We start from the raw sequence: 27430 nt of genomic DNA, 5'->3' as shown, positions 1-27430 counted from the left end.
GTTGTCGACTTCCTGGTCGCAGAAATCATGTGATTCTCTGACGCTTCCTGGAGCTTTACTTTCACGCATCACTTTTTTTGCTTTGCGTGACATCATTTACTAGTGACAAACACCAGCATTAGGATTTAGTTGCAGATTTTGTGTTGGTTAACGGCATGGCTGACGGAGAACGATCACCCTTACTGTTGGATGGTCGCGATGGAATGAAGGGACTGTCACCGGGAGACGAGCCCTACCGACCGATGAGCAAACCGCAGAGTGAGTCAAACATGATCCAGATTGACACTGGCTTTGTTTAACAGCCTGTTTATTTTGCTATCCACACAGTATATTTGAGCATATGCGAATTGGAAAGTACTATTCAGTTTCACTGGTGATACGCTCACGTTGTCTAAGTAGACAGGACACTGTTAAGAATTCAGCGGTTTATGAATTGTGTTGTCTTTTACTGTATACACACCGCACAGTGAGTGCATATGTTGATCATGTTGTTCAATGTGCAGTAATCTGTAATCTGCAGACCACGAGCTAAGCACAAATAGATTAGCGTCCGATTACTGAGTACACCTGAATCACATGACTAAAGGAATCATGATTTATCAGTGTATCAGTCTGAGTGTTATTGACTCCGTGATCAGCAGGAGTATTAATGAACGCTGTTCACTGGCCTTTCCATTTATTCATTTTCAAAACAAAAATACAATGAATGTGGATATATAGAATGACGATTAGCCTAACATAGTATTGATCTTTAATACGTGTATTTATTAATTTACTTTATTAATATTCATATTTTGTATAATCAGTCCTATTTCACCTTCTTTGAACTGTTCTTATCATTTCAGCATATTTATATTGTCTGTAAGATATAATTTGTGTATAAAGGTAAAACATGTACAGTATTATTAATGTTGTGTAAAAAGCATACGTAAAATATTCTTTGTATTTAAAATGATCTGTTTTAATGCATATATACTTGTGTGTAAATATTTATACATTAAAAGCGATTACTTTTTTACATTTTTAACTTCTATCTATCTATCTATCTATCTATCTATCTATCTATCTATCTATCTATCTATCTATCTATCTATCTATCTATCTATCTATCTATCTATCTCTGGAGGACGAAACTTGCAGAAACAATAAATAAATAAATACGCAAATATATAAATAAATGAGTAAATAATTCCATAAATTCCTGCATAAATAAAATAATAAATAAATAAAACACAAATTCCTGCATAAATAAATATATAAACAATTAATGGTGCAGGCAGGTAAAGTTTTTTCTCCCCCTTTCAAATGTTTATTTATTGATTCTCATTAGCTTGTTGTTGGCCTGAGGAAAAGTAAATATGGAACTATGTTCAACAAATGAATAAACATTCAAAAGGGGGTAAAAATTCATTTTCAGTTTAGCGTTTTCCAACATTCGTATAATTTATTTAATTATTAATCTGTTTGCAATATTAATTACTTAATTATTTATGCATGAATTTGTGGATTTTTTAAAAAATGTACATTTATTTATTTATTTGCATGTTTATTTAATGTTTTATTTCTATCTATCTATCTATCTATCTATCTATCTATCTATCTATCTATCTATCTATCTATCTATCTATCTATCTATCTATCTATCCATCCATGCATTCATCCTTCATTCGATCCATCCATGCATCTATTTATCCATCCATCTTTCTTTAGTTCTATCTATCTATCTATCTATCTATCTATCTATCTATCTATCTATCTATCTATCTATCTATCTATCTATCTATCTATCTATCTATCTATCTATCTATCTATCTATCCATGCATTCATCCTTCATTCGATCCATCCATGCATCTATTTATCCATCCATCTTTCTTTAGTTCTATCTATCTATCTATCTATCTATCTATCTATCTATCTATCTATCTATCTATCTATCTATCTATCTATCTATCTATCTATCTATCTATCTATCTATCTATCTATCTATCTATCTATCTATCTATCTATCTATCTATCTATCTATCTATCTATCTATCTATCTATCTATCTACTAGCTGAAAAATTTCTAATTTCTCTGGATGTTTGATTTAAGTTTGTGTATTATTATTTTTTTTTACCATATAATGCATTTTAAAAATAAATATAAATTATTAAAGAGTGTGCCATGTTTTATTTGATATTTTAGACAGCGCAATAATTTTAATGAGTAAAATGAAGATGTAATGGAATAACCCTGATTTCCATTCATAGCAAATAAAAAAAACATTTGAAATTCTAAAGAAACAAATGAGGTTTATCTGAAATTTGTAAGACGTTTTATCAAACCTTTTTAGAAAAAAATAAATGTTTTACTCAAATCCATACCTGAAAAATCCAGAAAATTCAAAGTGTTTTTTAAAAATGTTTTCTATAGTTGAATATACTTTAAGAAATAATAATATATTTAATATTATTTATATTAATAATTTTTTTCCAAAACGTTTCTGACATTTCTGTAATAATGCATACTGCAGCTATGACATAAAACTAACTGATGACTTACACAATGTATTCCTGTGAGTTGTTATAATAAGATTTTCAGTTTATGAGTAAAATGAGTTTATATTGCAGAAGAAAACATCAAGTAATGTTTCCAACAGACCTCATACTCTTGAATGAATGAAAATGAGAAAGTCTCAAGGGAATCCCTGCTGAATTAGTCTTCTGTGTTTTGACATCATGAATGCAACACTAATAATACTTGAATGACAAGGAAATCTTGTGATTTTTAGCTGAAGTCAGTCATTTTCCCCCAGATTTCGCAGTGTTCCCGTCAGCTCCTCCAATGCTGGGAGAAGCTCCTCCGCCGTACTCCCCGCTGGGCTCTCCGGAGAGCAGCAGCGCTCCTGTCATCGGCTGCAGAGTCTGCCAGTCGCTTATTAGCGTGGAGGGCAAAATCCACCAGCATGTGGTCAAATGTGGTGTCTGCAATGAGGCTACAGTGAGTCAACAAACACATTCATTTAGGATTCCTTTCATCACATGTTCAGTGATTAGTGAGGAGATGAAACCTGTAGCAGATTTAAAGGGACAGTTCACCCAAAATTAAACTTTACTGTTTAATTTTATTTCAGTATGTTGATGTACTTCCTGCTGAAACAGATTATTAAGTAGGGGGTGGGGCATTATTTTACACATCATTACCTCATAGCAAACTAAAGGTAATGGTACATTCACACCAGATGCAGATGAAGCATCAAGCACAATGATTTACATGTTAAAGGGCACCTATGGTAAAAAAAATCTACTTTTCAAGCTGTTTGGACAGACATATGTGCATGTATGGTGTATAGACTGTCATATTGGGGTGATATAAATACACCCAGTGCTTTTTTTTTCAATTTAACAACATAAAAAACGCTGGACCAATTGGAGCGGTTTTCAGATCGATCACAACTTTGTGTAGGAGAGCGGTCCCCCCGCCCACCAATATTGATTGACAGGCGCGTCATCATGTCCTCAGTTTGTTGATTCACGTCCGCTATTTTCAGCGTGAGTCGAAGCATAATCACTAAAGGAACACGCTAGCTCTATTTTTAGATGCAAGGCTCATTGGGCTCAACACAAGATCAATATTCTCCACATTATCGCTCTAATCGGAATTATTGGTTGTATCTTTAGGTAGGTTTGCAAACATGTGTACTTCTCATTGAGTCTACCTTATACTTCAGCTGTTTGCATTTCTCGCGATCACAGAAGCTCCCTGTGATCTTAACTAGGTGCTGCTGTACCTGACGCTGCATTTTAGAATTCTAAACATGGGTTTCTATCAGGGTACACACAACGGCGTGACGATTCGGGACACTTCATGTTTCTGCCGCGCCACAGTGAGTGTCTGGTGTGCCGTGTCGTGGCTTCGAGCGACGCATCCCATGCGCATCCCATTTCAAATATACATGACAGTTTCAACATATGTTGTTTACGTTTCATGCCTTTCTGACACAGATGGTTCTCAATGCATCCCCAAGTCCTCTCTCATGCTCTTTTATGACCCCTTTGCCTTAACCTATCACCTGTTTTCAAAGATATATAATGGCAGATTCGTAGGGCCCTCCACTCACCTAATTAAATGTGTCTTCATATAGGTTTAGTAAATAAAAATCATCTTCAGTCACAGCGGAATGAACCGGCAACTATTCCAGCAAATGTTTTACACAGCCACGACCCAGGATTGTGAAACACCAATACGCTCTCACATTCACACACACTCGCACTACAGTGTATATCTTTGGACTGGTGGGGAAACCGGAGCACCCAGAGGAAACCCACATGAACACGGCATTATAGGAATCACCAAGAACCACAATTTAAGCTACTTTGTTCGACTTAAAGGCATAGTTCTCTCAGAAAATGAAAAATCTGTCATCATTTACACACAGTTTACACAGGTTTCTTTCTTCTATTAAATACAAAATAGGTTATTTAGAAAAATCTTGGAAACCTGTAACCATTGACTTCCATATTCTTTGTTTTTTCTACAATGGAAGTCAATGGTTACAGGCTTTCAGTTTTCTTCAGAATAGCTTCTTTTGTGTTCAACAGAAGAAAGAAACTCATAAAGACTTGGATCCACTTGGGGATGAGTAAACAGTGAGTACATTTACAACTATCCCATTAAAAGATAAAAATCCCTAACATATCAAATAGCCCGAGGGTCAAGAAATGACCTGCAAACCTTCCTTTTTGGGTGAACTCTCCTTTTGTGAAAATAAAAATTCAGACTGTGAGATAATTTCCTGTTTTTCTCTAGCCTATAAAGAACGCTCCAGCGGGAAAGAAGTATGTGAGGTGTCCGTGTAACTGCCTGCTCATCTGTAAAGTCACCTCACAGAGGATCGCCTGTCCTCGGCCTTACTGGTGAGAGAATTAAGGAGCATTTTAATCTGATATCATGCACAGTATTGTTCTGTATTACATAAAACTACTTGTAACGTCTGCCCTAGGTTGTGTATAGTTGGATTACCGCTCCAGTGTGTTAGTTATGTAGAGGTTTCTAAATGTAGCTCTTACGTCCAGTGTTGTGTTCATATTCATGATTAGTGAAGTTTATTTATAAACTAATTTTGAGGATCACATGCTTATGATTGTTCACGGCTGGTCTGTTATTAGCTAACGCTAATCAATGTCACTTTAAAGCTAGTATGTGAATGATTCTCTAGCGTAATATCTAAAGATTTGACAAAGCAGATGATTTTGCTGACATTTTAAGATTATAAGGCTAAACGGCATGAAATGCCATCAGTCTACAGAGATTTCCCAGTATTTCTCTGTTGCAATCGGGAGATCACAGAATTACTATGGTATAAATACAGCACTACAACATACAAAGGAGAGACTTAGACCGATTTAGAAAGTCATTTACCTGTTTAATGATTGATTGATCGGCTGTAGTTTGAAATTATGTTATGTATTATTAGTTTTTTTCTTAGTACTTACTATGTGGTCTCTGTCGCCATCTTGTGGATAAACATCGTCAACCGTCTTTGCTCAATGACAGGCTAATGGCCGCCGACGTGCTGTCTCTCAAAAATGATAAATATTTTAAAATAGGCGTTATTCTTATAACTAAACTGCATAGTTGCAATCTAAACAACCACATTCTCAACAAAAAAAAGCCTCAAAAGTACATTATGCTGTCCAACAGCAGCAATATTTGTCAAACTGTAGTGTCTATTGCTTGTTGCTGTATGTTGGCGGAGTAATACACAAGGGTGAAGGGTTAAGAGGCTGGACGAGTGTTTTTACAGTTAGAATATCGGACGGTTATCAGCCAATCAGATTCAAGAACCAGACAGAACTGTGGTATAAATATATTTGTTTTATAATTGTGCATCTTGCGTTTTAAGTGTGATGTTAAACAGAAAAAAATTAAATGTAAAATCGGCTAAAGATGACATTATTAGCCCCTTAAGAATATATATATATATATATATATATATATATATATATATATATATATATATATATATATATATATATATATATATATATATATATATATATATATAAATAGTTGAAGTCTGAATTATTAGCCCCCCACTTAGAATTTTTTTTCTTTTTAAAATATTTCCCAACTGAAATTTTCACAGTATGTCTGATAATTTTTTTTTCTTCTGGAGAAAGTCTTATTTGTTTTAATTTGGCTTGAATAAAAGCAGTTTTAATTTTTTTAAAAACCATTTTAAGGTCAATATAATTCGCCCCTTTAAGCTATATATATTTTTTTCGATTTTTGAGCCTTTAAATGTCACTTTAAGCTGTATAGAAGTGTCTTGAAAAATATCTAGTCAAATATTATTTACTGTCATCATGGCAAAGATAAAATAAATCAGTTATTAGAAATTAGTTATTAAAACTATTGTTTATAAATGTGTTGAAAAAAAAATCTTCTCTCTGTTAAACAGATATTGGGGGAAAAAATTTACAGGGGGCTAATAATTCTGACTTCAACAGTATATATATATATATATATATATATATATATATATATATATATATATATATATATATATATATATATATATATATATATATATATATATATTGCTTTGCAACTTTATCTTCTTATTATTTTTAATGCTGAGTTTACAGAAGGAGCATCATTTAACATGTTTGTGTTTTTTATTTGCTGGGATTAGTAAGCGCATTATCAATTTAGGTCCAGTTAATCCTGGTGCCGGGAGTCCAAATCCTCAGCCAACTGGAGCCAGAGTTTCCTGTGGCCACTGTGCAAACACCTTCCTGGTAAGAACTTTTCATATCTATTAAAAAAAAAAATTCAAATCTTATTCTCATTCATTTTCACATTGTTTGTGTTTCCATTGTTGATTTAGTGGACAGAATTTACAGATCGGACACTGGCTCGCTGTCCACACTGCAGAAAAGTGTACGTTTTTATGTCTCTCTTTATGACTGCGCTGTTACATTAACTACAAATGAAATAATTGCACGAACTTCAATTCTTTTTATCCATATAGTTCATCGATAGGCCAGAGGTACCCTCGAAAACGGAGTTTGATATGTTTCCTGTTGTGTTTGATCTTCGTCATAACAACTGCAGGATTGATTGTAAGAATAAAGCATTTTCGATTTCCTTCTCTTTTTTATGCATTTCAGACTAACAGAAGTCCTCTTTTCTCTGTTTTTCTTTCTCTCTATATATAGGCTGGTACATGGTTGAAAGCACAGAAATATAAGGGCATTTATGCATCCTGGGTATTTTTCATTGTCCTGGTGCTGGTTACTTTAGTTCGAGCTTTACACTGGGCCTGCATGAAAATCAGTGAACCTCTGCACAACTACTCATAGGAGAGATTCATCCACGAAGAGCAACAGACAAGAAAATGGAGAACATGTTCATAGTTTGATGCTCTGTCTAAATAGGTGAAAACCTGTCAGGAAAGTATCAGTAATAATTCACCTCAAAATCAACGCAATAAATAGGTTTGATAACGTGTAATGGCCCAAAATCTTTAATACAGAAACAAAAATAAATAATAATAATGAAAATAATAATAACAATAATTAATATTCCTTTTGTTTTTAGGAGTGAATTTGATGAATGCTCATTTCGTCCTTAGAATAAAAGGTTAATAAATGTAATTGCAACTTTTTATCTTATAATTCTGAAATAGCTTTGCCCCTCAATTCGAAGTCAGAATTAAGAACTGTACAATATAAACCCAGATCTGAAAAAGCGTTAAGAATTACCACACGTAACATTATTTATAGCAGCTCGATATATTATTATTATTTTTTTTAAAGATTTTTTTGGGCATTTTTGCCTTTATTTGACAGGACAGTAGATTGACAGAAAATGAAGTGGGAGAGAGAGGGGTTAGGATCAGGAAAGGCCAATGAGCCATGATTCAAACTCGGGATGCCCAGAGCCCTGCCGCCCCATATGTCGGCGCATGAACCACTGGGCTATGGCGCCAACATAGCAACAATTGCAACTGGAGTTACTAGTAGTAAGAAAAAAGTCAGAATTGCTAGTTTATAACTTGCTGATCTGAGATGTATAAACTCAGCTGTGAGCAAAAATTTGTGTCAGATTTGTGAGTTGGTGGAAACAAGCTTCCATAGAAATGTGTGATGGACGCTTTTTACCAAATTGTGTTTCTTTGTGTTTTTTTTCCCCTCCCTTTTTCCTTATCTTCGCAGTGCTTCACTTTTGTACCCAGTCTGTTCACATTCCTATTATGAATCCACTTCCTAAACACTGCACACGGAGAAGAAGCATTGAGAAACAAATTCCAGCATCGTCAGTAATTAAACACAAAATTTTAGCTCAGTTGTGCAAACTGCTAAATCAGGCCATTTTTAATCCTGTGAATTGACTCTTGACATCACTGTGGCTTCACCCAAATATGCTGAAGCTTTATGTTTGAATGAGACTGTGACCAATTTGCTGACAGAAAAGTGCCTCAGATGACAGTAAAAATTACTAATACGGCTGTTTTTTTCCGTATATGAAGTAATCGTAAATTTTAGCTTTATTTAAAGTTGTACCCTGACCTGAAACATGAAATGTATTAGCAACAACAACTACAACAAAAAGAAGTCAAACTTATGGAAGTATTTGTAAGGGTTATTATAAAAGTGGAAAAAGCTAAATCTCTATTTAGGGAGCAGTTCATTGATTAATAATTTAGTTTATTGTTGTCGCATGGATATTATTTGACTATTATGTTTTATGATGTGTGGCTCCGTTTTAAACCAAACCCTTACCTTCGTTTTCCTAATCCAGCATCATCAGCATATCTTCACTGTAAAAAGTTGACTTTAAAAGCAACAAATTTACTCACTTTTTAAAGTAGTCAACTAATCACTTTTAATGCAGAAAATTTACTCACTTTATGTTGTCAACTAATAACTTTAAAAGTTACAAATTTGCTCACCTTTTTAAGCGATTAGTTGACTTTATAATTTAGTAAATTTGTTGCTTTTAAAGTGATTAGTTGATCTAAAAAAGGGAGTACATTTGTTGCTTTTAAAGCGATTAGTTGACTACTTAAAATGAGTACATTTGTTGATTTTAAAACGATTCTTTGACTTTAAAAGCAACAAAATTACTCATTTTAAGCCAATTAATTGCTTTAAAAGGGATAAGTTGACTACTTAAAAAGAGTAAATTTGTTGTTTTAAAACAATTAGTTGACCCAAAGAAGTAAATAAAGGTATTGCTTTTAAAGCAATTAATCGGCTTTAAAAAGTAAGTTTGTTGCTAGTTGTAATTAGTTGACTTTACTTAAAGTGAGTCAATTTGTAGCTTTTAAAGTGATTAGTTGACTTACAGAAGTGAATAAATGTTACTGCTTTTAAAGCAATTAGTTGACTTTAAAAAGTGAGTTAATTTGTTGCTTTTAAAGTAATTAGTTGACTTTAAAAGTGAGTAAATTTGTATCTTTTAAAGTGATTAGTTGACTCACAGAAGTGAATAAATGTTATTGCTTTTAAAGTAATTAGTTGACTTAAAAAAGTGAGTAGATTTGTTGCTTTTAAAGCAATTAATCTACTAAAAAAGTAAGTCAATTTGTAGCTTCTAAAGTGATTAGTTGATTCACAGAAGTGAATAAATGTATTGCTTTTAAAGTGATTAATCGACTTGAGTAAATTTGTAGCTTTTAAAGTGATTAGTTGACTCACAGAAGTGAATAAATGTATTGCTTTTAAAGTGATTAATCGACTTGAGTAAATGTGTTGCTTTTAAAGTGATTAGTTGACTTTAAAAAGTGAGTAAACGCATTGCCTTAACGTAAATTAGGTAAATAAACTGTGTATAAATAAATATATATAAAAAATCAAGTTACAATGGGTTTACTTACTTTTTTAAAAACTAAAGTAAACTTGTCGCTTTTAAGGCGATTGGGTTTACTCAGTAAATGCTTTTTACAGTGATTAATGGATGTAAATCTAAACCAATTGTTTAGGCAGTCACCAAATTATGCTTTGCTAATTAAAAAATGTAAAATATCCAACCATATTTGATATTACCAACATTCTAGAGATTTCGAAACAATACTTTTGTTGATGTTTTTGTTTTTTTAAATCAGGCATCTATGGTTCTATAGAGTAGCTGAAGCATTAGATTAGTACTAACAGACAGTTTTACTATTTCTAAAAAAAAAAAAGAAAATAATTTATTGTCTTTCCTTTCCTTGAAACAATCTGCACATAAAATTTTAGATGTTATAGTGAATGTAAATATTCATAAAAGAGAATCGCTGTGAGTAATTTATCTGTGATTTCAGGGAGAAAAATGTGCAGAAATTGTACTTTTAGAGGTCACTAGCAATGCTTTCTACAATATAAACCTGTAAAAGGTGCATATTAGCCTTAGAGATAAGCTGTTGTACCTCTATAGGTAGTATTTTTACACATTTTATCCTGAGAGAAGTCAGATCTACATGTATTGGCTGACCAATGGCTCCTTTGCAGCTGGGATGAACTCTTTGCACTGTACTATACATGAGAAATACAGGTATATTAATACAGATAAATATATATACTAAAACAGTACCTATTCTGTAAAATACAGAAGTGACCAGTATGTTTTTATTTCTGCTGAGTTTGATTTGTTTACATTGGTTGTGCAGTTGTACTGTGCATTTAATTTTTGTTGAAGATGATTATATATATATACACATTGTTGCACTACATTTTAGCGATACCGCTAATAGATCCTACAATTGTCATCAATGGTTTTGTTGTTGAACAGTTTTGTAAGTTTGTTTGTGACTAAAATGTTTTAATCTCTGAGTATTTGTGGGTTTTTGGCTGTGAATTGCAACTGTGAATGACAGCACACAAAATGTAATGTAATAGTTTTGGGAAGATTTATGGTTTCAAGTTAAAGCAAAGATTTAGTAGGACAAATCTAAAAAATACTTAGACAAATACTGACTAAATTAATTTATAACCTGCAAGTTCTATAAGATTGTCTTCTCTTTGATAAAAAAAAAGAGATAATTTCCTTTAAAATAAGGTTAAGGTGGAATCTGTTTTATGATGGTTGTCACAACGTTGTATTAACATTATTTTAATAATGGTATGGACTTTTAGTTTCTTTTCACAGGACAACAATTAGAGAAGTTTTAAAACAATAATTTATCAGAGATGTAAATTTACATCTGTTGCCATTAGTACACACACTTTAATCAAACCCAGATGACTAATTATCTTAACAGGCATAGACACAAGGTAAGGTTAAATATACAAACATTTAACTTCACCTTGAAGTACTACATGACCTTGCAATAAATTTCGGTTCATAGACAGAATTTCACATCCTTTTAAAAAATGATTTAATACATATTACTTTTTACTATGTTAATATGAAATGATGACTAATTGATGGTGTAGTTTACCCCAGAGTAACACTATAGTCATTATCTACACACCCTCATGTTATTTCAAAGGCAATAATATACAGTCTCAAAACATATCCACTAGGTCACTCGCCATCATGTCGTATTCATATGTTTGACAGATCTTTTTCAGTCAGTTGATAGTTCACATAATCTTTCTGTATTATTCATGATCTAGTTCTTGAAATCATCATCTTGTTGTGTTGCCCAGAAGAATGTAAGTCAAGCATGGTTGAAACAACATAAGGGTGAGTAAATGATACGTTTTTTTGTTTTTTTTTGAGGGCTTAACTATGCCTTTACATCAATTCAAAGCAGTTAACAACAAAATATTACATGATCAGAAGTTCACTGAAATGGTTCAAATAGTTATTTACAGTAATATTACTCCACTGATAAGTTATGTGCCCCCTTTGTTTCTCAGAATGGTACAAAGTCTGTAACTGAGGTACCTTTTCAAAGGCACTATGATGAATAATCAATGTCAGCGGCGTTCAATCCTGCTCCTGCCAGAAGATAAGCCATCGACCTGTCTCTAATGATCCTGAAGACTTAGATTTGTACTTGGTGTACTTATTTGGGTGCTAGAACAAAACTGATAGGTGTCAAAACCAAGTCCTGGTGGACCGCAGCCCTGTACAGTTTAGTTTCAACCCACTTACCTATAGATTTCAAAGAAACCTGAAGGACTGAATTAGTTTGATCAGCAGTGTTTTATTAGGGTTGGAACTAATCTGTGCAAAGCTCCGGCCCTCCAGGAACTGGCTTTGACACCTGTGCTGTAGAGGGTTTGGGTACCCCTGATTTAAAACCTTGATTGGGTGCTAATATGTACCTTTACATGTTAGGGGCAGCTGTGGCCTAATTAGTGTTGGACCTGTGATCCAAATGTTGTAGATTTGAGTCCTTGCACCATTAGGGATTGTAGGTGCATGAATGAAAAACCATCACTCTTTTCTACCATCAATACAATACGTGATGTGAGTCCTTTGAACAAGGCACCAAACCCCCAACAAATCCCCAGGCACCACAGAAAAAAAAGGGTTAAATTTAGAGCACACATTCTGAGTATTGGTCACCTTACTTGACCACATCTCAAGACTTTCCTTTTAAGGTCAGGGGTAGGCAACTCCTGAAGGGCCACTGTCCTGTAGAGTTCAGCTTAAAAAAATATAACCCATGTCTTTGGTTTGTTAAGGTAATACAGGAAAAACAAAGGCTATGTGTAAACTAAACAACAGTGGTCCACCGGGACAGGAGTTGCCTACACCTGTGCAAAGTCTACAGGGAATTGTATCAAACCTGAGATTGAAAGTCAGTGACATGAGGGTCATGGTTACTCATACTAGAAAATTGTACAATTAGGGGTTACATTTACCTTTGAGTTACAAGTCTGACTCTTTAGCCATTAGGCTACAACAAATCCTTTGGCTGACTTACCACTGCTCCAGGAATGTTTTTGGGAACCACTGCTTTACAGTTATAATATTTAAGGATATTCACTAATGTGAGTATGGGCTACCTTTGGGAAGGGTGACACCTCAGAGACAGATTTCACACAACTTCTAAGAGCACAAGATCTGGCCAATGGTTCAAACCTTTCTTCATGGCTATAACTTCATCACCTTAATTGTGGTAAGAGCTGTGCTTTCCTGATCATTTAGGCAGTCCTCTTCCTCATCCTCTCCATCCTCTTCATCAAGTTGGAGGCTTCCAGAAGAGATGCGCATGCGTGCCAATGGTCCAGAACGTACCACTTTACCCAATGCGGGAAAATAGGGGTAGAAGGTGTCTGAATCTGAATCACTGTAACTACTTGTGCCAAGTACACATAAAGAGGTGGGTCTTTCTGGGAGAGGGACGGGACTTAGAGGCAGGTAAGTGGGCCTGGCAGGAACCTGATGTCGAGAAAGGTGTGGATAGTATCCCAATGGGCGATACTCAGATGCATAGGCAGCAGCGTTTGAGGCAAGAGTGGGTCGTTGGAATTTGAAGTCTGGTTGGCTTGAGGTTCGACGGGGTAAGCCAGTCTGGAAGGTTGAATCGTCACTATAATGACCTGCTTCCACTCTGCTCAAGTCCAGTTTCCTATTCAACCCAGCCCTCAGCCCTAGTCCTCCTCTAGGGTACAATCTTGATTCACCTAATCCCAGGCCAATTGGACGAAGCCTTTCCTGCTGCTTCTGAAGTTGCGGTGACAAGCAAGAGGTCGGCCTAGATGAGTGAGCAATTTGTCTGGGCAAGTATTGCAGAGGCACATGGTTCTGATGGGTTTGAGGGAGGCGGTCTAGGGATGAGGACGTGTGGTCTTGCAATAGGTATGGGTGAGTGGCGAGTGGGAAAGTGGGCAGAACTGGATGAAACTGGAGGTGGGGTGCATTAGGATAGAGGAGCACAAGATGCTGTGCGCTTGGAGACAATCTCCTCTTTGCCTTCTGTCTCTGGGGTCCTCTACTCCGATGTTCAGCCCCTGACGTAGACAGGGAACGAAGCTTGGGAGAGGCAGAGTTGCTTGAGAAGGCAGGATTTCTTGACAAGGGCCTGGATGTTTCCAGCTCATTAGTGAACATGACTTCCATTGCAGATAAGCTGCGCTTTGTTACACCTGTCTGATCGCTGTGTTGCCGAGTAACAGTTGGGTTTGGAGGTAGATGCTCGTATAGCTATGTGTGAAAGAAATTAATGTGAGACACAGGATCCAAAAAACATCTTTTAATTGTTGGTAATTTACCATACAGTACCTGCTTGGAGACATCAGTCAGAATGTCTGGGGAGGATCTGCATTGCCTAGTGTCATATTCTGACTTGCAGTAACTTCTGAAAATAAGTGCAAAACAGACTGTCGGTACAAAACAAAAGTTGCACTTTCTTTATTCCTGTAATCTAAAAGTAAAAAATGTAAAGTTTAATTTTCAAAAACAACGTTAAATCATTTGTGTGTTGACTTTCCAATATGGTACGCTTATTCTTGTGGACTTAATATGGTTACGATTTATTTTTCCATGACACTCTAGGATATCCCAGTTGATGTTTTAGGTTTAAGAAGTGTGCATATGACTGTCTTTCTTTGAGTGGATCAATATATGTTGACTCAAGCCAATGGTGTTTAGGACTACCTGCTTGTAGACTCTAAGAGAGGACAGCCAAAGTGTTTGGGGAAAAACATAATATGTTAGAATTATATTTAAGACACAACATCCAGAATAATATCTTACCTTTCAAAAGGCAAATGTTTCTTGTCTCCAGAGCCCACACACTCGAGAAGTTGCTTCTGTGTCCTGCCACTACAATCCCACAATCAAAGAGATATAAAGATGATTTACAAAACAATTGTTACTCATATGCAATAAAAAAATAAAAATAGCTTTATTTACAGACTGATTGAATATCAGTATTTCCAACTGATATGTATGTAACTACTGCATGGTCTACTTTTAATAGTGGGTTGTATATGTACTGAGCAATTTTGATAATCTATAAACTTACAGTACTGTTTATTATTGCTTAATATTAAAACGTCCTGATATAATATTCTCTCTATTTCTGTGTGGAGTTTGCATGTTCTCCTTGTGTTCGCATGGGTTTCCTTCGGGTGCTCTGGTTTCCCCCACAAGTCCAAAGACATGTGGTATAGCTGAATTGGGTAGGCTAAATTGTCCATGGTGTATGTGTGTGAATGGGAGTGTATGGATATTTCCTAGTGATGGTTTGCAGGTGGAAGGGCATCCTCTCCGTAAAACATATGCTGGATGAGTTGGCGGTTCATTCCACTGTGGCGACCCCAGATTAATATTGTTGTACAATAACAGTAAAAACAGTATTTATTTAAAGCATAATTTGTTTGTAATAATGAGGTTTGTAAACATATTTCAGTCATTCTTGATCAATTTACTTGTTTTTTGTTTTAATTAAACAACCCCAAATCTTTGGAAGAGTACCACTGGTAAACATTTGATATTTAAAACTTTGACAGTTACTCATTTTATGCACTACTAAATCAGCATATTACTAAATCATTTTCAGCGTATTTTCAATTTGCAGTTCGCATTATATCCTGAACAGATGCATGATTGTCAATACATCAATCAAACCTACTCAGTATGCTGACAGCTCTGACACACATTTTCCACACATTTTATTGTACTGCTGAACGTGGGTAGAGGCATATCATAGAGACGAGTTAAATCCTTTAAAATGACACTAACATCTCCATCTTTGTCAATGCATAACTGTAGTATCTTATCATGTCACCACATTACTGCACATTTGCATCAGCTAAACTTTTCTCAATATTGTTATATCACCAGACATGGCCACTTTTACTTTCTACTGTCACTCATATTGTCAGTCATCTTCAATAAAATCACTATCATAAGAACCATCTCTCTGTTCAGCTAAGAAGATTAGAATGGCTCTATTTATTATCCTCATTAGACTCCCTACCAAATTTAACTGGTTTTACTTGAAGATGACAAAATTAATTGTTTCTTCGATGCAACGCAGACACAAACAATTTGGTATCTGTTCAGTAATAATAATAACGGTTATTATGTACTGACGTCCTTTATCACATATGTGTATATGATGGTAGCTTATATGGTGAAAGAGGAGACCGTATTAAAAGGCTCCAACTACTTAAAAAGCAGATAACTGCACAATTCACTGCTTGTGAGTTTGTTGGACAGTCTTTTACTGAGAGGGAAGTACATCAGAACCCAGCTCGGACCCTTTGACCTGCTGGGGTGTTTGTGAGGTAACATTTTATTTCCTCTCTCGCCTGTTAAAACAGTAACGTTAGCTGTGGATCCAGACACGAGTGTCTCTGCAGAGCGAGTTTTCTCCAAGAGATGTTACCATATGTGTAAAAGGGTTTACATGTTTACAACTAGTTTACTCAGTTAAATCCACCATAATAAAGCTATGCTGTGTTATTAAGGTTTTACTTCAAATGCCGTCGTAAAACCATGGTTCATATTGTAGTTACTATGGTTTTACTTCACATGCTATAGTAAACTATAGTTTCATTTTGTTTTTCCTACAAACATTTTTTAACAACAGTTACTGCAATAATACTATGGTTCACTTTCGTAAGGGCTCTCTCAGAGGGTTAAGGAAGGTTATTAGGAAAAATCAGTGGACTATTGAAACTATTAGACAACTATTGCTCAAGACTGCATTTCACAAATCTGAACTACCTGTATCTGAAACTGGATCCTTTGCTGGACAGAATGGATTTCTGATGTGACTTTGGTTCCTCTGTAAGTCTGAAGAACGCATGATACTCCACACACATCTTCCAGAAGGCCTTACACACGTCTCTGCTGGCCATGGAAAACTCCACCGTGTCTCTCCTCGAAGGCTAATATAGTAAGAGTGAATGACAAATTAAGATACTATTCAACATTCCATGCTGACTGTGAAAAAGATGTTGATTAGTAAAAACATTGGCCTCAATTAAGAGAATCTGCCTTGCTTTTTCTCAGTGTTTTTCTTTCTTTGCACTTCTATTTCATTGTTGTTGCTGATGATAAATTGCTTGTGCTGTTCCTCATTTGTAAGTCTGCCAGCTTTAGATAAAAGCATCTGCTAAATGGTTACAAGTAAAATGTAAAAGTCAGCACTAGTGTTGCAGATTTAATATATGAAGGAAAGATTACTTTGAGTACCTTGAGCCAAACTATTGTATTTTTTTCCAGCAGTTTCCAGTATATGATCATTTGTGTCTCACCCCAGTCTCAGTGTGGAGTTTGATCAGGAAATGTTTCCTCTTGAAGCTCAGTTTGCGGATCTTGGCCCAGCTGAAGGTATTGATCTTCGTGTTTCCCTGAAAAGATGGTAAATAATTAAACATGCAAAAAAGAGTTTTTATTTCTTTGCTGCATTTAAGGTTGATTTGTTTTTAAAGTGTTTTAAACTGAAAATCATTATTAATTACTCACCCTGATGTCATTCCAAAACCCTGAGACCACTTACAGCGACAGTCTTGACAGTTCAAAGTCCAGAAAACAAACCAAAAACATTGCCAAAACATCCCTTGTGATTTCAGTGGTTTAACTATAAATCTATGAAGTTCCAAGAACATTTTTGTGCCCAGTTTTTAGTTTTGTGGTGCACAAAAGTGTTCATGGAGCTTCGTTTGACTACAGTTTAACAGCTGAAGTCACATGTAATGTTTTGACCACCCGCTTTGAATGTTATTACTGAATGTGCATTATCAGTGGTTATCAGCTGATAGATTTGGGCCAGTAGGAGTCTTCTGCGCCTACTAGTACACATCAATTTCCAGCTGTATGTGATCTATAGCTGATTAACCACGTGGATGGATGATAACAGCCTACTAGCTCATATCTATCAGCTAATACCCACTGATAACGTCCATTCAATCGAGTGATAACATTCAAATCAGCTGGTTTTGACAGTGTTTTTGTTTCCTTTTCTGGACTTTGTCTCTGTACTTTATATGGAGGATATGAGAGCTCTCTGATTTTTTCTAATATATCTGAATTTGTGTCTCAAGATGAACGAAGGTCTCAGGAGATTAAAAATCTCACCAGGGTGAGTAATTAACAACAGAATTTTCATTTTTGTGTGAACTAACTTTTTAAACTAGAAGGCTTCTTTTATTTTATGTGTGAGCATTTATTTTTGCACAGTACCTGAAAAACAAGTACTCCCATATGGGTGACAGCTAGGTTGATTCTCATGCCTTCTCCATCATGAGCAGGATGAGGGCGAATCCCGTACATGTCCATTTTCCGAGCAACTTCCAGCAAATGCACATCTGATTCGGCAGGAGTGTGACCTCTGAACCCAAAAACAAATTTTGTAAATGATAATAGCTAAGTTAAAGATGCTGAAGCATTTGCGTGGGTTTTGATTTTATGTCTAATGCTGCATCCCAAAGTAAAGCATCCTTTTTGTAAAGTACATATCTTTGAAAAACAAGCAGATGGTAATTATATGGCATAATAGCAAGTCAACGGTCACTAGCATTCGGTAGGTGTAAATAAATAGGCAGAACGACATTAACCTTAACACCTTATTTAATGTTCTACCAAAGAAAAAAAGTCTCCTAAGTCTGTGAAGGCCTGTGTCTGTGTAAATTAATATCAAAAACTTTTATAGAAGTTAACAATGATGCAGATTAAGTAGAATATCGGATCAAATATAAATGAAACATTAAATTAAACTGCTCTGTTAAACACCATTTGGGAAATATACAGTTGAAGTCCAAATAATTAGCCCTATGGTAATTGTTTATTCTTTTTCAAATATTCCCCAAATGTTATTAAACAGAGCAAGGAATTTTTCACAGTATTTCCTATAATATTTTTTTTCTTCTGGAGAAAGTCTTGTTTGTTTTATTTTGGCTAGAATGAAAGCAGTTTTTAATCCTCTTTCTTTTTAAAAGCAGTTTTAATTTCTCTTTCATTAAACAGAAATTAGGGGAAAATATACAGGAAGGCTAAATTTGTAAATCAATATATCCACACTTCAAACTTCCAATAAAAGTAGCAAACCAGCTATTTTTGGGATGCTTTTTACAACATTTTGATTTATATATAGAATAGATATTGTTAGAACTGGGACACAACATAAAGGACCTCAAAAAATATTTTAAAAGTTTTAAGTGCCACATTTTTGCCTTACTGAGTCAACGGGGAATGGTAAAACATAAAGGATTAACATTGAAAAAAACAACTCAAATGTGGTGATGTGGAATGGAAAAATGTAACAAAATATCATGTACATTATAGGAGGATGATGAATGTCAGTGGTAGTATGATTTCAGGATGCTTATAATTTGAATAGCTATCTGTTACCTGTTTTTTTTGTGAAAACGAATTATTTTATGGTCCAAGTACTCCTGGTTTGGTACGTATTGTTTATTTTCAAGATGATGAGCATCCAGCTCCTCGTCATAATCCCCAATTTCTGCTACAATGTGGGGTAGAGAGAGGAAACTGTAAGTGTTTTTGATATTTACGGCCAAAAGTTTAAATTAGAAGAGATAAAATACCTTGCAGTATATGAGAGACCAGCAGGGCGGCGCTGTTATCATTGCAGGTGAGGCTGCCATTGGACAGATCCTGTTTGATCTGAAGGGCAAACAGATACCTGTATAAAAGAGGCAGCAGTCAGCCTGAACGCATATCACCTATTAGCATCTATTTATTAGTCTGTGTATCAGTTAATTATATATAAGTGGTTTACCTGGTCAAGCCTTTCTGCAGTTGTCCTGGGTCTGGAGGGAAAAACTTCACTATGAAATGGAAAGCCACATCGCTGGTGTCTGTGGGAAGTACAAAATCTTATTTGACTCATTTGTGCACTCTCACACCCACTATATGCACTCACCGGCCACTTTATTGGGTACACCTTACTACAGTAGTACCGTGTTGGACCCCTTTTACCTTCAGGACTGCCTTCGAGCAGAAATCGAGACTCATCAGACCAGGCAACGTTTTTCCAATTATTTATTGTCCAATTTTGGTGAGCCTGTGCGAATTATAACCTCAGTTTTCTGTTCTTAGCTAACAGGAGTGGCACCTGGTGTGGTCTTTTGCTCCTGTAGCCCATCCACCTCAAGGTTTGGCGCGTTGTGCGTTTAGAGATGCAGAACATACCTCAGTTGTAACGAGTGGTTTTTTGAGTTACTGTTGCCTTTCTATCAGTTGACCATTTTCCTCTGACCTCTGGCATCAACGAGGCATTTGCACCCACAGAACTGCATCGCACTGGATATTTTCTCTTTTTCGGACCATACTCTGTAAACCCTAGAGATGGTTGTGCGTGAAAATCCCAGTAGAACAGCAGTTTCTGAAATACTCAGACCAGCCAGTCTACAACTAACAACCTTTCTTCCCCATTCTGATGCTTGGTTTGATCTGCAGCAGTCGTCTTGACCATGTCTACATGCCTAAATGTATTGAGTTGCTGCCATGTGATTGGCTGATTAGAAATTTGGTTAACAAGCAGTTGGACAGGTGTACCTAATAAAGTGGCTGGTGAGTGTATTTACTAAATGCAAAGGATCAAGTGAATGGTCATAGTATTTTAAGGTGGTAAAAAAGAATAATAATAGTAAACAGTAAATAATAGTTACTGTTGAGTTCACAAACCTGAAGAAGAAATTGTGAATTCAATAGCAAGTAACTAGTAGAGGGAAAGTGGGGTAAAAAGTGCCAGGAGTTACACACTCAAGGTAAAGGATTTTTATGTATTTTTAAAAATAAGTTTATTTGCAGAAAATGCTGCTGACATGCAAAAGCAGTGTGTCAGCAGCATTTTTAGCTGCTGGTGTAGTTTTCTACCAGTATAATGAGTGTTATGTCAACTTGTTTTGGAGGAAATTTGGATCACTAAATGATTTAAGACTTTTTGGTCTTTTTAAGAAGCCCTATTTCTCAATAGCGGGTATCCTTAAATATACTACTAGGTGCATTCATTTGATCCCTGGATCCTTTCTCTTTGCCAACAGTAAATGTTCTACCAAACCTGCCACATTGTTCCCATTCACCATTACTGAGCTTAATAAGAATAAAACTCACTTTTGATTTGCTTAGCCACTGGTTTAAGGAGTTCAAGCCAGACCTGTAGAAGAAACAGACAAGACTGAATTTTAGTTTCTGTTGCAATTTCACAAGTGGGACAGTTCATTGTTGTCATTTATTGTTCAACCTCATTTTTCCAAACTGTATTTTCTTCAGAACAAACCTTAATTCAATATTTACTGGTAATCTTGCCATGCAACTAGGGCTGCACAATATGTCATTTAAGTATTGATATTGCAATGTACGCATCCACAATATTAACATCACAAATCTACATTATATTATTTCGAACTACTAAAATGTCAATAAAAGTCACTTTGTTAAAGAGTTAAAGAGTTAAAGAGTTAAGAGTTAAAGAGTTTAAACTTCAACATCAAAAGTCGACAGACATCAACATCCAATAATGCAATTCACAACCATAAATAAATGGAAAACAATTGTGAATCACAAAATACAGAAACTGTTCATTACCAGATATTTTTTACAGTGGTCTTAAAACTCTAATTATTATTTCTAGCCGAAATAAAACAAATAAGACTTTCTCCAGAAGTAAAAAAAAATATTATCAGACATGCTGTGAAATTTTCTTGCTCTGTTAAACATCATTTGGGAAATATTTAAAAAAGACAAAAAATTAAAAGGGGAGCTAATAATTCTGGCTTCAACTGTTAGTTAACATTATATCGAAACATCTATTTATTTTCCAAAACGACTAACCACAGAGTTGAGGGATCAGAAAAATCTCAATCTGTAAGCCTATTTTATATATTAAATAAGGAAAAATAAACATACGTTATGGATGTGACCAAAAAAAAGCATACCAGATTGCAGTATACAACATGCTTTGTAGAAATTCTGTGAATTAAACTGCACAACCCAAAATAAACGATGCTAATCAAAAGGATTAGAGTTGGCTCACTAGAACAAAAATGATTGATTTTATTTAAATGTTTCCATTTATGAGGGAAAAGCTTGGTTATGTACTGTATGACACCTCTCCATTATGTATGTGACAGATGTGAAATTGGCACTTATGTGACTCTGTCAGTGTTTCAAACAATTATTTTTGATTTAACAGAGGCATTTGTGAGTATTTATGCAGTACTGTAAAATACAAGCCTACACAAAAAACTCAGAAAGGGCTTCACTATTTTAGTGAAAAAAAAAATTTCATGGCAAGGTTGACATTTGCAAGGAATACTCCTAACCATGATCGTTTTTGTAGATTAAAACTCTTTTGCCTTCCTTTTTTCTTGACATCATTGATAATCAAAGGTCTCGACTCACAAAGCTGCCATTATGGTGTCGAAACTCCAGGCCGAAGTACTCCTTCTCCAGTAGCTTCAGATGGCCACACACTTTATTGAAGAAATCAGAACCCATAATCTTTCTCTGTGGGAAGACGAAGATGAGAGAAAAAAAACACACAGAACAGCAGAAAACGCGTTACACATCTTGCATGACATTTTAAAATTGATTCCTCTCTCAGTGCTGCATACATCAATGTTACTTTTGAATGATGTGACTGCAGTGTCAGTGTGAAATTACTCCTCGGTTTGCTGCTTTCTTCCATCTGTATTACTCGATTCGGGTGATAATGAGATGGTGATGTGAGTCGTGCAGAATGTGACTCCTAGAGCAACTTTCTCTGGTAATTGAATCTGCAGCAACGGAACTGCTCAAAGAGAATTATGGGAAAGTCAGATGCTCAGTGAGTCAGACTGAAAATACAGGGTTGCTGTCTAATGAGTGTGTTTACGGGCACATATGTGTGTGAGGATGTGTCCCTGGAGCCTGTATTTACTGTGACAGCGAAGCACAGAACCTCCACATTAGCCTGTCAAAGACAAGGAACGAGAGAAGATGATAGAGGTATAAGGTCTGGAGCAAGCGTTAGATAGAGATGTCGAAACAGACCAGAGTACAAAAATAAAGATAGATCTGTGAATTTCACGGCAGGGTGAATTTATGTCAGAATGTACACACTTCATGAATACTTGTGAAGGCATAATGGATGCTTTCTTGCGCTGTTTACTGAGTACAACTGGGGTTTTTAAAGTGAATCATTTCTGAACATCCACTACATTACAACTATGTTTAGGGAATAAGTTACATCAGATATCTACATTTCAGATTTTCTGTAAGAACTACACAATATATGAGAGGTACATGTCTATTCAATAGTTATAACATCAATGCCACTGGGTAGCAGTGTTATTTTAGAGTTATTTATATTTAATAGAAGGCTTTTTTTTATCTTTTCAGTTATAATTTTTAGTATATTACTATGTCTTTGTTTTTTATATACAGAATTATTAGGCTCCCTGTTTATTTTTCCACAATTTCTGTTTAACAGAGAGAAGATTTCTTCAACACATTTCTAAACATAGTTTTAATAACTCATTTCTAAAAACTGATTTATTTTATTTTTGCCATAATGACAGTACATAATATTTAATTAGATATTTTTCAAGACACTTCTATACAGTTTAAAGTGACATTTAAAGGCTTAACTAGGTTAACTAGGCAGGTTAGAGTAATTAGGCAAGTTATTGTATAATGATGGTTTGTTCTGTAGACTATCGAAAAAATATATAGCGTAAAGGGGCTATTAATTTTGACCTTAAAATGGTTTTTAAAAAATTAAAAACTGCTTTTATTCTGGCCAAAATAAAACAAATAAAAGTTTCTCCAGAGGAAAAAATATTATCAGACATACTGTGAAAATTTCCTTGCTCTGTTAAACATCATTTGGGAAATATTTAAAAAAAGAGAGAAAATTCAAAGGGGATTTAATAATTCTGACTTCAACTGTATATAATTTTTTTGCAATGTAATATTAGTTCTCAACCCGAGTTTTATTCAGCTAGATGCTGAGTAAAGTTTATTTCTTGTAATATATTTGAATTTTAATATATTCAATTAACAAAATTAACTTTTATTAGCTTTTTAGTTAACAATGGCATACTAAATATAACTGAAATACTACTGTAGTTGTATTAATAGTAAAACTAAAAATTTTAATAACATTTTAAATTAAGTTTTTGTTTTTATGATTTCTTTTTTCATTTATTTATATACACTACCTGACAAAAGTCTTGTCGCCTATCCAAGATTTAGAAAAAACAAATAATATCTTGACTTCTAGATCACGCTTATTTTACCCAAATAAAATATGATCATGCCTTGATTTTTAATTATTTAATTAGGACAGTAAGGTCTGACTTTGCTTAGACAAAAGTCTTGTCACTTAACAGAAATAATGTACAGTATAGAATATAAAGTCATGGTGCAGTGGAAAAAAAATTATATTGTGTATGACTCCTATGAGCTTGGAGGACTGCAACCATTCATCTCTGCAATGACTCAAATAACTTATTAATAAAGTCATCTGGAATGGCAAATTTATGATGATTCATCAGAAAAAAATTTACCTTCTGCCACTTTTCCAAGTAATCAACTAGAACATCTGGAAATCAAGTTATTATTTGTTGCTCTCACAAAAGGTAAGAGTCAGGTAGTCTGTGTGTATATATAAATATATTCATTCATTCATTCATTCTCTTTTCGGCTTAGTCCCTTTATTAATCCGGGGTCGCCACAGTGGAATGAACCACCAACTTATCCAGCACATGTTTTACGGAGCGGATGCCCTTCCTGCTGCAACCCATTTCTGGGAAACATCCATCCATACTCATTCACACACATACACTACGGACAACTTAGCCTACCAAATTCACCTGTACCACATGTCTTTGGACTGTGGGGGAAACCGGAGCACTCGGAAGAAACTCACGTGAACGCAGGGAGAACATGCAAACTCCACACAGAAATGCCAACTGACCCAGCCGAGGCTCGAACCAGTGACCTTCTTGCTGTGAGGTGACAGCACTACCTACTGTGCCACTGCGTCGCCCATGTATTTCAATGTAAATGTATACAATTGTCCCATTTTTAAGTCTGATTACTTAGCCAACTATTAGCAAAGCTCTCAATACAATACAAACATTCATGTCAACATGTAATAGCCTAATTATGCACAGAAACTTGCCGACTCTAACAATCAGTATTAATCTCTATAATAGCAAGCAAAGAAAACAACAAAAGTTCATCTCTCTACAACCTGACATCTTTCTTTCCGATTTCTTGTATTCTTCCTGCCTTCTTTACTAATTGCCTGTTTTACCCGAGGCTGTAGGGGAAAGCTGGAATGAGGCCAGGACCATCTTCTGTTCAGTGTAGGCTACGAAATTTACCCCATTCAGACACACACATGCCTCACAGGCACACATTCACTCTCTGTCTTTTTTTTTTTTTGTTTATCTCCCCACCCCCTTGACTTTACATCTCACCTGCTTTTTCTGACTGGCAGGACAAGATTGTGCTGCATAAAAGCAGTGAAAACCCCCAGGCACATCGACACACATACACACAACGCATCCTCAAGAAGAAGCAGCAGCACAAGGATAATAGGACGTGAAATGATGCTCCTTTACAAGCAAAACACAGCTGGACCAAAAGTGAGAGAACCCCTCACTCACACACACACACAAGGATATACTAACATAGAATATAGGCTATTTTTAACATTATCAATTACAAGGTAAAACAAATAATAAATAAAGAAGGAAGGAATAAAGAAACTCCGACACTTATTTCTATGTCATATAGACAAGGAAAAAAACATTGCAAAGCATAATTATAGGGTATAAAGCGGGCTTGTCACATTTTTTTTTTTTTTTTTTTTTTTTTTTTTTTTTAACTTCACTGCATGTTTCACAGGGTAGAGTTATTTTTATATCTGCTTTTGGAAAGCCACGTAGCTTGAAGTTACAGCTACAGAAATTAGCTTACTTTAATTTCCCCTCCAAGACTATAGTTCAATAATTCAACAACACAAGCTGTTTTATAACAATTCTTCCCCAATTGAGGGCTATGTTTTGACACTACAAATATACAAATTTAACATTTTTAATATTAATTTATCAAGCATAAGTGGAAAAAGTAACGTAACGTAACGTAAACGTATCAAACCTTTATCTGGACACCAACATGGGAAATACGTGTCAAACAAACACAACTACACAAATACCTTCATTATAGTTAAGATTTACTTGTTTACACTACATATATAGTAAAAAATACACTGTTAAGAAAATTACTGTTATTGTTACAATTATAATTACAAATATCACAAAAATAATTTTAATTTAAGACGGTTTGAGTTCCAGCTAAACCACTGCTATAAAAACAGCATTCACAGTCCTGTAGTCACTCTGTCATCGCCCTGACAACTTGCCCCAGTCTTTATATAGCCTACAGTATGTATTTTAAACCTTATTTCTCACCTCCACCTCGAAAACTCTCTCGCTATCGTCTAAGAAGATGACGCGTAATCGCAGTTTCTCATTCTTGTTCTTCCGCGCAGCTGCCCTATTGACAGGTGTCTTCAGCAGCTCGAACTTGTCCACCATCTTCAGAGTGTTTAGGGTTTCAGCGACACACTTTTCATTTATGTAAAGAATAGCAGGTCCATTTGGGTGTCATTATTCTCCGTTTGTTGCTGTATGAGGGAGTTGCGCGCGCGTTCTCGTGACGAGTGTTCACGCATGCTGTTCTTAAACTGAGCAGCATCAGCAGCGCTACTGTACTGCATCTGATCACAGAGCATCTGTAAAGCTTAAACCGTATATTATCGTTGTTTTTTAGTGTTGTAGACAAAATTACCGGCTGTCAAAATATTGTTTTAGTCACTTTATTTAACGCTGAATTTAGATAATGTCTGAACGTAAGCCTGTGTGGTTTTAAACTAGATAGATAGATAGATAGATAGATAGATAGATAGATAGATAGATAGATAGATAGATAGATAGATAGATAGATAGATAGATAGATAGATAGATAGTTTAGAAGTTTACTTTAGTTAATTGGTTAATTCACAAAAGTTAATTTAATTATTTGATAAATTTTATTAAATCTATGTACTTCAAGTATCCAAATGTTTTTTTTTTACTCATATTCTATGTACAGTAGCTTATGAATTTATATCAATGTACTTGTAAACATACTTTAATACTTGGGATTAAATGGGCCCACCTAGTTTATTAAATTATACTTTATAAATAATACTATAGCTTAAGTATAACAGTAGTTAGGCTACTTAGTTTAAAACTATACCTGTACTGCAGCTATGATAAGTGAACTTATTTAAATACTGATAGTTTACTAGTTAAATATCTGTAGGGCACGTCTTAGTTCATGAAAGTACACTTTGAAGCTACTGTATACTCACAGCAAACTAGTTTTGAAGTTTTATACTGAATAAATTGGCACATGTAATTTTTACTTAAGTGAATTTAACTATTTGTTTGCACTTTACTGTTTAAGTATTGAGTTTACTAGTAAAATATTCTAAGTATTTAATTCACTATTATGCTTTTTTATTCTTGAAATTGACAGTTTTCCAG

At 34.9% G+C, this 27430-nt stretch overlaps 2 protein-coding genes across 2 annotated transcripts; one reads left to right on the top strand and one right to left on the bottom strand.

Moving 5' to 3' along the window:
* Positions 1–108: 108 nt before the first annotated feature.
* pip4p1b (phosphatidylinositol-4,5-bisphosphate 4-phosphatase 1b) lies at positions 109–9393 on the top strand. The gene is made up of 7 exons (XM_056462120.1): positions 109–258; positions 2797–2981; positions 4791–4897; positions 6679–6784; positions 6874–6926; positions 7018–7108; positions 7205–9393. Exons 1-7 carry the CDS (start codon positions 156–158, stop codon positions 7346–7348), a joined length of 789 nt encoding a protein of 262 aa, XP_056318095.1. The 5' UTR covers positions 109–155; the 3' UTR covers positions 7349–9393.
* A 2105-nt stretch (positions 9394–11498) lies between these two features.
* Positions 11499–26437, bottom strand: LOC130218616 (FERM domain-containing protein 7). Its single transcript, XM_056450891.1, has 12 exons — positions 26312–26437; positions 22251–22355; positions 20961–21003; positions 19624–19702; positions 19430–19527; positions 19233–19347; positions 18066–18213; positions 17138–17233; positions 16605–16768; positions 14625–14693; positions 14151–14226; positions 11499–14072 (listed from the first exon to the last, which is right to left on the bottom strand). The coding sequence occupies exons 1-12, from the start codon at positions 26435–26437 to the stop codon at positions 13020–13022; spliced, it is 2172 nt and encodes a 723-aa protein (XP_056306866.1). The 3' UTR covers positions 11499–13019.
* Positions 26438–27430: the final 993 nt, after the last annotated feature.

The sequence above is a fragment of the Danio aesculapii genome, chromosome 1 (assembly GCF_903798145.1).
Source record: "Danio aesculapii chromosome 1, fDanAes4.1, whole genome shotgun sequence".
Taxonomy (NCBI): Eukaryota; Metazoa; Chordata; class Actinopteri; order Cypriniformes; family Danionidae; genus Danio; species Danio aesculapii.
The sequence above is the reverse complement of the archived record's forward strand: the minus strand, read 5'-3'. Positions and strand labels throughout refer to the sequence as shown.

Bases quoted from the DNA above. Each gene is read 5' to 3' on its own strand.
- LOC130218616 (XM_056450891.1), bottom strand. From the start codon at position 26,437: ATGGTGGACAAGTTCGAGCTGCTGAAGACACCTGTCAATAGGGCAGCT. The intron at 17,234-18,065 runs GTACTGTGCAAA...CCATCTTTTCAG, and splicing joins TGGGAGTACTTGTTTTTCAG to GGAAACACGAAGATCAATAC. The intron at 14,227-14,624 runs GTAAGATATTAT...ACTTATTTTCAG, and splicing joins AAACATTTGCCTTTTGAAAG to AAGTTACTGCAAGTCAGAAT.
- pip4p1b (XM_056462120.1), top strand. From the start codon at position 156: ATGGCTGACGGAGAACGATCACCCTTACTGTTGGATGGTCGCGATGGA. The intron at 4,898-6,678 runs GTGAGAGAATTA...TGCTGGGATTAG, and splicing joins GCCTGTCCTCGGCCTTACTG to TAAGCGCATTATCAATTTAG. The intron at 6,785-6,873 runs GTAAGAACTTTT...TTGTTGATTTAG, and splicing joins ACTGTGCAAACACCTTCCTG to TGGACAGAATTTACAGATCG.